This window comes from Clupea harengus, chromosome 20, assembly GCF_900700415.2.
Source record: "Clupea harengus chromosome 20, Ch_v2.0.2, whole genome shotgun sequence".
Classification (NCBI taxonomy): Eukaryota; Metazoa; Chordata; class Actinopteri; order Clupeiformes; family Clupeidae; genus Clupea; species Clupea harengus.
In genome coordinates, this window is record NC_045171.1 from 10,076,958 (window position 1) to 10,089,457 (window position 12,500).

Consider the following 12,500-nt stretch of genomic DNA (forward strand, 5'->3'; position numbering starts at 1 on the left):
GCAGTCAAACCTAAAAATAAAATCTTCCTAAAGTTATAAAGTCTTCTTCACCTCCCTGTTCTTTATTTGACTTCAGATATTCCACACCAGAGATGTGATAATGATTCAATATGTGTACGGCAGAGAACTATCTTTGGAGACCTCAGCCTGAAGCCAAATGATATTTCTCACCCTTCCCAAAAGAACTATTTTCAATGATCAGTTGTGGTGCAGCAACTCTGTAGCCGCAGGCAGACGCTTGCTCCGCTCGCCTCTGACGGGGTGCATTGTGGGTATTTCTGGGCCTGTGCAGGGGCGAACTCTGTTGCGTAAGTGCCTTTGACAGCGTTGGAACTGCAAGATGTCTCACGCTGTGTTTGTTTTCACTCTGTCTTCACAGATCTCGTCATCAAAGTGGCCAAGGATAAATTTGGGGCAATCCAGTCGGAGTACCAGAAGGTAATTTGTATGTGTGTGTGTGTGTGTGTGTGTGTGTGTGTGTGTGTGTGTGTGTATTACAGTACATTTACATTTGTGTTTCTGTGTGTCATGTTTGTTTGGGTGTACGGGGTGATTCTGAGTTTTGTAGAATGCTGAGTCTGTATTTTTTGTGTCTGTGTCATTATGGTGAATGCATCTGTTTGTACATATACTTCATAGATGTCATTGTGTGTATGTGTGTGTGTGTGTGTGTGCAGGTGTTTGTGCACATGTGTGTGTGTGTGCGCGTGTGTTTGTGCACATGTGTGTGTGTGTGTGTGTGTGTGTGTGTGTGTGTGTGTGTGTGCACGCATGTGTTTGTGCACGTGTGTGTGTGTGTGTGTGTGTGTGTGTGTGTGTGTGTGTGTGTGTGCGTGTATTTGTATACCTATGTGAGTGTGTGTATATTTGTGCATCGTGTTTATGTTATTCTGTGTGTCTGTGTATGCATTCATTGCTATTTGCCAATGGTGGCTGGAAGTGAGTTCTGCGGAGGAGTGGAGAGGGCACGGCCTCGCTGCGTCTCCCCTGAAGTGGAGTGTTAATTGCAAGTGAAAGCCAAGGAGAGGGTCTCTGCCCCCGCAGCGCGCCCCGTGCCAGCGCTCCGCTAATTGCGCTTGGCACCGCGGACCACGGCGAAACAGAGGGAGAAACAATCATTTCTTGTTTTTTCTGATAACCGAATTTTAATTAAAAAGCATTTTTTTTCTGCTTTGAAGACTCATGCCTCCTATTTTGAGAACAAGGAAGAGGCCTGGGGGGAAGGGGGGGGGGGGCATTGGCATTCTGGGAAAACAATCTGATAATAATCATCAGTGTCAGACTCAAGATCAAGATACCGTGAAGCACTAGAATAACATTTTCTGTTGAACAGTTGACCTCTTCATAACGCCTATGTTGTGTCCTTACTTTGCTTCTGATATGTGTGTGTTGTGATTGCTGAAGCTTTTGACACACTGCTGTTGAAGTACTCTTTTTCTTTGCTCCTTGAAGTGTCACCTTTTCCTTTGTGACTGACCGGTTGACCATTCTCCATGCCTTTTTTTTTCTGCATGCCTCTTCTCATCTGGCCTCCGCAGCCAGAGAACATTGTTCTCACTCTTCAGGTAAAGTTTGTCCCTCATCGCACCCTGTCCCATCCCTCCCATCACGTTGAGCCCCAAACTGAAACCTCAAGTCAAACCCGACTCCAGCTTCCCATCTGAATCTGTCTCTCTACCTCTCGTTCTCTCCCCGGCTAGCACCCCCCCTCACAACCCCCCCCCCCCTCACAACCCCCCAGTGAAACCCCCCATAGCACAGTGTTATCACCAGCACATACATCCGCACTGGTCTGTAGCGCTACCTCAGTCGTTCACATTTCTCTCAGCGAGCAGGATATGGGGAAGGGGATTTTCAGCCTGCATTATATTCAGCAGGACTTATGAACGTGTGAGCTCGGCAGCATTGGCTGCGGGAGTGTAGCTCTAGACTAGTGTCTAGGCTGGGTGAGCAGTAGGCCGTAAAATGCTCATTTTTATACACTGACCTTCAAACATAATCAAAAACTGACATTTAAAGGGTTTTTAAAAGTCATTTAGCTATAAAACATGTAGATTTAATATTCAGCCTATAATCATAGTACAAAAAGAACGATTTGTGTTAGTCCTACCACTTCAGCACTGAAAAAATCACAGTAGTCTTCAGGGATATTAAAAGTATGTCAGCAACCATCAAGCAATCTTAGCGGTGCTGTGGTTGGCCCCTAACAGCAGACATCCCAAGATTACTGTGCGCAGATCTTTGAGCTGAAGGTGTTCACTAGTGGAGTGGAGGATGGGGTGGGCTTCTGAGCTCAGTCAGCAGTTTCAAGGCTTAGTGTCCTTATCAGTTTTCACACACATACCCACAAACACATTGAGGTGCTTATACACACACACACACAGACACACACACTCATACACACACACACATACACGCACAAACACAACCTGTATGTGCACTAACACACATACCTGCAACTTAGATACCATAGACCCACCCAACGCTGGCTTTTCAAAGATGCAGTATGTCAGAGTGAGCAAATATAGGATAAATATATCTCAGCTAACGTTCTTACATTCATATGCGAGAAGCCATTTTATGTACGTGCTGATTTTTTCGACATGACAGAGTAATTGCAAGTCAGTCACGCTGCTTAGATTTGGCGATGAATCTTAGTTCATCTTCTAAATGTGGCAGAGATGGTCTCTTAACGGAATAACTCAAAGACAATGTGGCTGTGAGGAGAAAGGAGGTCACGGGGGGATGTTAGCAGGCGGCCATGGGCAAACATTCAGGCCTCTTGTTATGCAGTTGATGTTTAGTAGTGAGACTCATGCAATTTAGATTGCGCTTTCTCTCTCTCACAAGCTCTGCAATCATTACACCAGGGTAATCGAAATCACTTAATCACAATTTAGTAGAGGCTGTGTAAAGGCATGTATAAACAGCAATGGCTGCTTTAGGAATACATAAGCCAGTAAGGACACCTTGAGAACATTTTATTTTTTTCAAAGCCTACTAAGATGTTTTTAGACCTAGACTGGTGTAGACCTAAACCGATACCTATCTAATCTTTCCAAAATCGGCTAGGGCTTTTTTCTGTACTATACCATATGTGGTCTATATAGCATACGGTCATGTAACTAACAAAAGCTAACTAAACCTCGTTATGTAAATCTCGTTAACAAAATCTCGTTATGTACACTGACGGCCCCCCTTTTTTAATACTAATTACATTTGAGTACTTTTTGTTTAGCGTCTTTGTCTTCTTTCATTTGTTCTCTTAATGAGTGGAAGTTGATTTGACATCATCATTGTATTTGTGCTTTATCCCTGTAGTGTTTTAGCATCCCTCTAACAACTAGATATTTGAGGGGGGTGGGGTATGGGGGTGGGTGGTGATTGAGTTTGAGTTTAATGAACAGGTAAGTATTAAATACCAAAATATGAAGATGGTAAGTTTCACCCTGTGCTGTTACATTAAAGCAGCTTGCTAATCAATCAATGTCTAATTTAATGTCCTCATCATCATAAAGCGATGCTTAATTAACTGTGCTCTGTACATTTGATGGTGCATAGTAATTGATGGCATGTGTATGAAGATATAATTTCCGCATTAGTCATGGTTCAGCATCGTATTACACACAGATTACATTTTGAAATCGATCTCTATCACTATGGCTGTGTTAATGCCTTGTCATTCCATGTTCCCGAAGAGCTCATCAACATTTAAAACAATTCTGATTAAGTAGTCCCACACAGAATATCTCATTCTATCAGTACTGTAATTGCTATAATCTTATTGCAAATGTATTCCAGACAATTACCCTTTAATTACACCAGTATTCATGTGTCAAAGCGAAATCAAACAGAAGGCAGACAGAATGTGAATAAAGTGAAGAACCAGCGAAACCAGAACCTTATTTCATTAGTAAATAGTTAGTAATTAGTAATAGTGACATCTGGGGCCACTGCTGACGGTACTGACTCTCCGCCTGTCTGTCTGTCTGTCTGTCTGTCTGTCTGTCTGTCTGTCTGTCTGTCTGTCTGTCTGTCTGTCTGTCTGTCTGTCTGTGTGTACGTGTCTGTGGCCCATGTGCAGGTGATCTACTATGAGATGGGCTTTGTGGTGTGTGTGCTGTTGGGGGTGCTCTTCCTGGTGCTGATGCCGCTGGTGGGCCTGCTCTTCTGCCTGTGTCGTTGCTGTGACAACTGCGGCGGTGAGATGCACCAGCGGCAGAGGAAGAACGCAGACTGCCAGAGAGGCCTGCTGGCTACGCTGCTCTTCTCCACGTGCATCGTCATCACGTGAGTTATGCAGCACACGCGACGTGTAAAGAGCATGCATATGTACACACACACACACACACACACACACACACACACACACACACACACACACACACACACACACACACACAAACACACACACACACACACACACACACACGCGCATGCACGTGCACACATAGAAAACATGCAAAAATACATACATACACACATGCATACACAGACACACATAGACACACACACACACACACACACACACACACACACACACACACACACACACACACAGACATAGAAACAGCTTCACAGACCAACATAGACAAATATGCCTGTCTGTATAAGAAACCCAAACTTTTATATTATTTGCATACATCAATTAGGATTTAATCAGTAACTGGAATATCTGACAGTCGTTGCAGATATCTAAAAGTGCAGCGCTGGTAGAGGCAGAGCAGAGACTGAAATCAGTGATGGAAGATAACAGTTGACATAACTATGGCACAGGATGCAGGAGCCAGAAAGAATTTTTCAACATAAAGAGCGACAAGACTCCAACCCTGCTTGGAGCTAGAGGAAGATGAAAGGGTTGTTCGGTCCCAAAAGAGACATGTTCAGGAGGGAGTATTTCTAAGGATCATCCAGTCTTTTCTGTAACGGTGCTGCCTGAGATACATCACGCTAACCTTAACTTTCTGAAACATCCAGTTTGAAAACAGCAGAGAATAAGACACGGTTCACAGCACACTCTACATTTCCATCACAAGGAGAAGTCACATGAGAGCCCTTCATCCCCCTTTCATCTGAGGGGATCAAGGTCAAAATGAGAGCCAGACTACAAGTTGTACCTCCCCACACCCAGGCTACCAAAGAACCATGCAAAGAACCACACGGTTATCATTCATGTAGAACTCAAAGAACCACACGGTTATCATTCATGTAGAACTCAAAGAACCACACTGCCTATCATTCCTGTAGAACTCAAAGAACCACACTGCCTATCATTCCTGTAGAACTCAAAGAACCACACTGCCTATAATTCATGTAGAACTCAAAGAACCACACTGCCTATCATTCCTGTAGAACTCAAAGAACCACACTGCCTATAATTCATGTAGAACTCAAAGAACCACACTGCCTATCATTCCTGTAGCAATGTGGAGTGTGTGTTTGGCGTTCCGTTCTTTATGGGTTCACAGTTGTAAGGTTTATATTAGGGATTCCACAGACGGAGCCTGGCTGTCGGGGATGCCAGGAGACGAGCGTCTCAATCGTCTCAACCGTCTCAACCGTCTCAACCGTCTCGGCCCTTTATTAAATCTCTCAGGCCATAGAAGGCAGGACGGCGCACCAATTCTAATGAGGCAATTACAGCAAGCAGGACAGTGAGACGGCCTCTTGTGCGGAAATCAACTGGAGTATATCACCGAAGGAAGGGGAATGAAAGATATAAGTAGAAGTCCAAAGCCTTATATGGTGCGTAAGCGATTAGGATGAGTGTGTGAGATACAATATGTATGGAAATGCCCCTGCTTAGCTCCATGGTGGGGAGACACATTAGTCTCTAAAACATTTCAAGCAGCACTTTAAAGAAGAGGTATCAGTCTGGTTAGCGGAAAGCAGCTGGAAGTAGCGCTCACTGAAAGCAGGGGTGGAATTCTCCTGTGTGTCGGCTGCAGGAGATTCCCCGCTCTGCAGGCTGAGTTTCTACAGACACGTTATAGGACTTTGGGTTATATTTGTTTTATGTGTGAAGTTTTCTGTCTGGATTGGAAACTGAATGTAGAGTTTTCCCCCTCCAAAGACAAATGCAATACTATGTTTGATTATTGTGCAGACGACGAGGCTGGGAAAATGATAACCTCGTCTACTTGCTCTGCAGATTCCACGGTGGAATTAGATTGCACAGCTTCCGAGGGGCTGATGGCTGTGCTGATAGGACTAGTCTGTCAGTGTGTACGCTCTCAAGCTCATTAAATAAAGGATGTGTGAAGCTGGGCTATCTGACTCACACAACAGGCGATTGGCGCTTTAGATATACATCCTGGGGGCGGACGAGCCTCTGATCAAATATTCTTCAGTGGTTGAAAGCAACGGACTTGACCAAGGGCCAACAAGCAAACGCGCTCGTGAAAATAATTTCAAAATCAACCCTGTGTTTTCCCCCGCATATGCAGCGTCTTATTTAAGCACTGCAATTTATCTCCTTCAACCTCCTCCCTGTCCATTTCCATGCAGTGCGCCGCTTGAGACCCAGCTTAAACAGCCAGCGCAGACGGGTTAATGTGCCAAGATAATCCTCTCATGATCCAGGAACCTGAGACCTTACACTGTGGGCCCTCCAGCTGAAATACACGAAACGAGCCGCCAAGAAACAGGGAAACAGGAACAGGGGCTCCGAAATTTGGGCCAGAAAACTGATATTTTTGGAATGACGTTTTGTTTGTGTGTGGGTGTGTGTGTGTGTGTGTGTGTGTGTGTGTGTGTGTGTGTGTATTTGTGTGTGTGTGGTGATGAGTCATGGGAGGAGTCCTGGAAAAAAAAGCGTGATAAAATTTGTTGGAAACCATGAGGAAAATTCTTATCTTGACGAGGATGAAGCCAAAATGAAAGATATTTGGAAGAGAGCAGATAATGGCTGCTCCCTAAGAGACCTGTAGTTAGAGCCATACTGATAAAAACACAGGTTTGTGACCAAGTTTGGTCCATGTGAATGGTAACATGACAAGCCCACAGAGTGCATTTGGAGGATGACTGTTGGTATCCCCAATGAACTCCCTTCGGGGCAAAGCTACTTGATCAGGTCGCCCGTGCCCAGAACTGCTTTATCACATCTCTGTTATTTTAAGACTGCCTGGAGATCTCAAATGGGGTTACCTCACCTCCTTGCCAGCCCCACTTTGACTTAATTCTTTTTTAACAGACAAAACAGCGGGCATCATTTGAGCGTGCTGCTGAATAATTAACGAAACGACCCAGTTAATGAGTGGAAAGAAGACCTCTTTAGTGCATGGCTTTCTTTCTTTTTTTTTGCATAATTTTATTTATTTTCCTTGGGACTATGGCGTGATGTGGTCACACATTTGTGGCATGCTAACGCTAGGCTTCAGGCAAGAATGAGACAGCCTGGGTTTTTGTTTTTGTGTTTTGTTTTCCATGCCGCGCTCCATTGTGTGGCACTGGGGCATTAGGGGTGATTTGCCCGCCTGGCTTTCCTCCCCCAGCCCTAGCTGCCTCTGCCCTGCAGTGGGGTGGCTAAATGTGGGAGGTCACTGTACTGGGAAGAGTAAACGCAGCGCAAGCTCTTCCTGTCTGCTGGGAACCATGATGGGGGTCAGTAGATATACTTCCTCTCACTGCCCCGTCTCGGACTGTTTTGCTGGCAGCAGTAAGCGCTGTGCTGGCTGGCTGGCTGGCTGGCTGGCTGGCATGCTCCTATATGTCATGGCAGCACCTGTTACCAAGACATCAATCTGCCTCACCTTGGTCAGGGCAGCAGAGGTAGAGGGCAGCAGCAGCTGTAGTAGTAGTAGTAGTAGTAGTAGTAGTAAGCAGTGATAGGGTCTTGGCAGTTGTGAGGTTTGCCATGTTTGGTAGAAGCAGATGGAAAGCAGAGTGTAGTTTACATTTGACACCTGCATGGATACAAAGTAGAAAACCTACAGTGAAGATGTTCCTTGACTCATTTTGCTCCATATGAGTTCAACCTGCAATCAGGGCAGTTTTTAGCATCATGCGACATTGAGCTGGAAATATACAGTGTATAATGGGTATGAGGTGTTTGAGAGACCTAAAGGTGTCAGATGTGGATCACATGACCCAGAGCCAAACAAGCCATGATAACTTTAGCCCTTGTTAGAGTAGCAGCCATTCCCACTGTTACCCATCATGCTCTTCATACTCTGGTCCATTCCCACGGTTACCCATCATGCTCTTCATACTCTGGTCCATTCCCACGGTTACCCATCATGTTCTTCATGCTCTCATCCATTCCCATGGTTACCCATCATGCTCTTCATACTCTGGTCCATTGACAGAACAATGATGGACCTTGTTACTATGGTCTCTTCTTCACAAAAAGTCCATTGGACGTCTCGTCTTGGCATTTTGATGTTGATGTGGCCATGCCACTGGCCTGTGAATGGTTTCTGGCCTCATGTAATTGCACTGTTGTCATTGGGTAGACTCATTGTGTCTGAAGTGTTCCCTGAACTTTTACACTCTTGTTGCAGGACAAAGCCAGGACCTTTAAATTCACAATGATAAGCCCAACCATAATTTGACTGAGTAGATTGAGGATTATGTTAATCACTATGTTGATGATGGTGAACAGTGCTGTCACTTACATTTGAAGAGGGTTGCTCGAGCATGGGCATGAGATGAGGAAGAGCTTTGTGAGCTGAATCGCCTAAATGCATGGACATCTGCCAACACATTCTTATAAGTGCCGTTTGGCAAGGGCTGGCTGAATTCTTTATTTTATGTAATAAGTGTTTGACTGTCGTTTGGGAAATGTAAACATGGTAGGACTGTGGTGTATATGGCTTTTTTGGAAAGAAATAAGGGATAAAAAATCTCTTTCACGTGCTGGTTTACAGTCATGTCCCACATATACTGCTCACAAATGCATGCTTGTCTGCACACAGTCCCTTGATCTGCTTCTGACCAATAAGCCCTCCCACACAAGCTTGTGTGAAGGAATACAGAAGCAGACTCTCACATACCGGTACACACATGCGCGCGCACACACACACACACACACACACACACAGCACGTGGGAGGTATTTACAGTGACTGTTTGGCCTTGTATTTACTCTAAATTGCCCTGACTAGGGTTTGTGTAAAGGCCTTGTGCCCCCCTCAGGCCCAGGGAGAGTGGGTCACTCGAAGGTTGAGAGGGCAACATGGTGACCCTCATCAACCCCCCCCCCCCCCCCCCCTCTAGACTCTCTGTAGGCAGTAGAGTCGGCTAGGGTTGCCTGCCAACCCAAATACTACAAACCAGGCCCCTGCGGTTCTCATCATTACAAGCAGTGCACTGCCTGCAGTGGCTTTCCATAAAAGGGCTTGAGTAAAAAGTTGTTTTGGTCTCCGCAGAAACTTTAATTTGCTTCAGATTTCTTCAGGGGATGCAAGTCAGAGATAATTTAGTGGCACTCTAAATCGTGGTAGCTCTTCAGATCTGTGGGCTTTCCTCTGGTCCACAAAAGGGTCTGTTTTTCTCCTGGTGCTTGTCCTGGTCTGTCTGGTTCTGTCTGGTCCAGAATCTAGAGTATCTGTCACGGTTCTGAATCACACAGGTAACCTGATCCTGCCACCAGGGTCATCTGGCACACAGCACGGCATTCATTACGGTTCTGACCTGTGAGAGGCTTCTGTCTGCTGTTCTTTAGTTAGAACTGCTTTAATGTGTGTGTGTGTGTGTGTGTGTGTGTGTGTGTGTGTGTGTGTGTGTGTGTGTGTGTGTGTGTGTGTGTGTATATGTGCGTGTGTGTGTATGTATGTGTGCGTGTGTGTGTGTGTGCACATGGACGTTTTACGTGAGAGTGTGTATGACAAAAGGAGTGTGATAAGGCTGAAGTTACATCACGCTGATCTAACAGGGTTGACAGGCATCTGTTGGACTCTCTCTCTTCATCTCTCAGTGGTTCAGCGCTCTGATCCGATTGGCTGCGGTCTCGGCACAAACTCTGGCCACCTGCCCCCACAGGTCAGCATCAGGGGCCATTTCCATGGCAGACAAAGAACCTGCACACAAGCTGAGACCTGCAGTCCACCCAGGCTGTCCCCTCTGCCTCTCCTCTCTGCTGAAGGAACCTTGCGTCCGTGAGCAGTGTGTGTGTGTGTATTAGCGTCAACAAGCTGGCAGCACACTGTGCTAGTCTGACACTTGGGCACCCCCTGATCAAAGTGTACTTGTGCACTTTGCACACAACCGCACACACACACAAAACACATGGACACGCGTACATGCACACCTAAAAATATACCAACACTCACATTCACATACACAGAGACACACACACACACACACACACACACACACACATATTTACATACACACGCAAACACACACACACACACACACATATATACATACACACGCAAACACACACACACACACACACACACATATATATACATACACACGCAAACACACACACACAAACATATACAGTACATACACACGCAAACACACACACACACACATACCCATGCAGGAGCGCTGTGTAAAAAAAGGCTTGTCAGCTAGAGAATCTCTCTTCCTCCCCTGCTCCCCCCCCCCAGTGAAGCATCAGCAAAGCCCACAGCACAACCCCCCCCCCCCCCCCCCCACCAATGCTTTACTAGACCCCAACCTCAGCTCACTCAGCTGGAAACAATGCCCAGTAATGAGAAGTTCAACACGATCCAGATAACAGTGGGGACATTAGCTTAGTGCTTCCTGCAACAACAAAAAATCAACAACACAAGAAAAGACACAAGCGAAGGAACAAGACCGTCAACAGAAAAACGTTGCAAAACACTCATTGCATTGTGTTGTTTTTTTTCTTTAAACACGGCGCTGTCCGTGGTTAATGATGCATTGGGCTGTGCCCTGGATCTGTCCTACATGTTGTATGGAAATAAAAGAGGGAATTATTATTGTCTTACACTTCAGTTGCCTCTCTGCCGCCGCGGCCTACTTTCAGATCTCATGCGTGGGATTTGTTCGACATCCACACGGAACCGAACGGAAGCAACGCTTACACACACACACATTCACACAGAAAAACAAAAAAACGGTACAAACGTCTTTCTTGATCCCTTTTGAAATTCAGCACAACATTTTTTTTCATGCTAAACACAGCACACACACAAGAACAACACTAACCAAAAAAAACTGGAAAAGAACATTTTTTTCTTTCGAGCACAAAAAGAAAGTGGCAGGAGGCTTGATACGTGTTCCACAGAGAGGGGCTTATGTCTGGAGTGATGTGGGAGTGATAGGGAGTGATAGGGAGTGATGTGGGTGTGATAGGGAGTGATAGAGAGTGATGTGGGTCTGATAGGGAGTGATGTGGGTGTGATAGGGAGTGATAGAGAGTGATGTGGGTGTGATAGGGAGTGATAGAAAGTGATGTGGGTGTGATAGGGAGTGATAGAGAGTGATGTGGGTCTGATAGGGAGTGATGTGGGTGTGATAGGGAGTGATAGAGAGTGATGTGGGTCTGATAGGGAGTGATGTGGGTGTGATAGGGAGTGATAGAGAGTGATGTGGGTGTGATAGGGAGTGATAGAGAGTGATGTGGGAGTGATGTGGGAGTGATGTGGGAGTGATGTGGGAGTGATAGAGAGTGATGTAGGGTAGAGAGGGCTGAGCTGGCTGTGGAGAGCACAGTCATGCTGGCTGAATGCACACTGTTGTTTTGACCCAATGAAAGACAGGGAGCCATCAGACTGTGTAACGTCCCTGTTCACTGACCTCGACTCTGGAGAGAGAGAGAGAGAGAGAGAGAGAGAGAGAGAGAGAGAGAGAGGGAGAGAGAGAGAGAAAGAGAGAAAGAGATAGGGAGAGAAAGATAGGGAGACCGAGGGAGAGAGAGAGAGAGAAAGAAAGAGAAAGAGAGAGGGAGAGGGACAGAGAGCGAGAAAGGGTGGGAGAGGGGGAGAGAGAGAGAGAGGGGGACAGAGAGAGAGAGAGAGACCAGTCCCCCTCATCACGGTCTTTCATGGACACTCTCTAGTCTGCCAACTCGCTTCCTTTGTCTTCTTGCCAACATGGCAGGACAACAAGACAGGTATGGCATCTGTACACACGCAAGAAGAGAGACTGTGCATTCTATGCCACTCCATACTCCCTTAGTCGGTTTCCATATTTGAAACTCCCATTTGTTCTGTTTGGTGTGGTTAAATGCATAATAAGCTGATGCTTAGCACTACATGTGGTTGCCTAATCGCGCCTTAAGTGCCTGCTCGTGAATGAATTGTAAAAGCATAACGCTTGTCCTGCGGTGAGGATCGAGTTGTAAACACCCCAGAGACCAGCGGTTGTAAACCGCCAGGCTTCTCCCTCCAGGAGGCAGTGACGGTGCGGAGGCTGGGCTGGGCTGGGCTTTTTCCTCCGCACTTTTGCCCCTGTGCATGTGGAATGCACTCGCAGCCATCTTCAAAGCCCTTTTGTTCATTAGTGGCCTGGGCTGTGCTGACCCAGCCAGGCCTCGCGGAGAGAGAGGGACAGAGAGAGAGA

The 12,500-nt window shown here is 46.1% G+C and overlaps 1 protein-coding gene across 1 annotated transcript in view; it reads left to right on the forward strand.

The window, feature by feature from the left end:
- prom1a (prominin 1a) overlaps positions 1 to 12,500 on the forward strand; it is a 62,213-nt gene that overhangs the window by 22,887 nt on the left and 26,826 nt on the right. Inside the window, exons 2-4 of the mRNA XM_031557886.2 lie at positions 380 to 438; positions 1,539 to 1,565; positions 4,085 to 4,290. Of these exons, the coding sequence (XP_031413746.1) occupies positions 380 to 438; positions 1,539 to 1,565; positions 4,085 to 4,290 (292 nt within the window). The remainder of the gene's footprint in view (positions 1 to 379; positions 439 to 1,538; positions 1,566 to 4,084; positions 4,291 to 12,500) is intronic.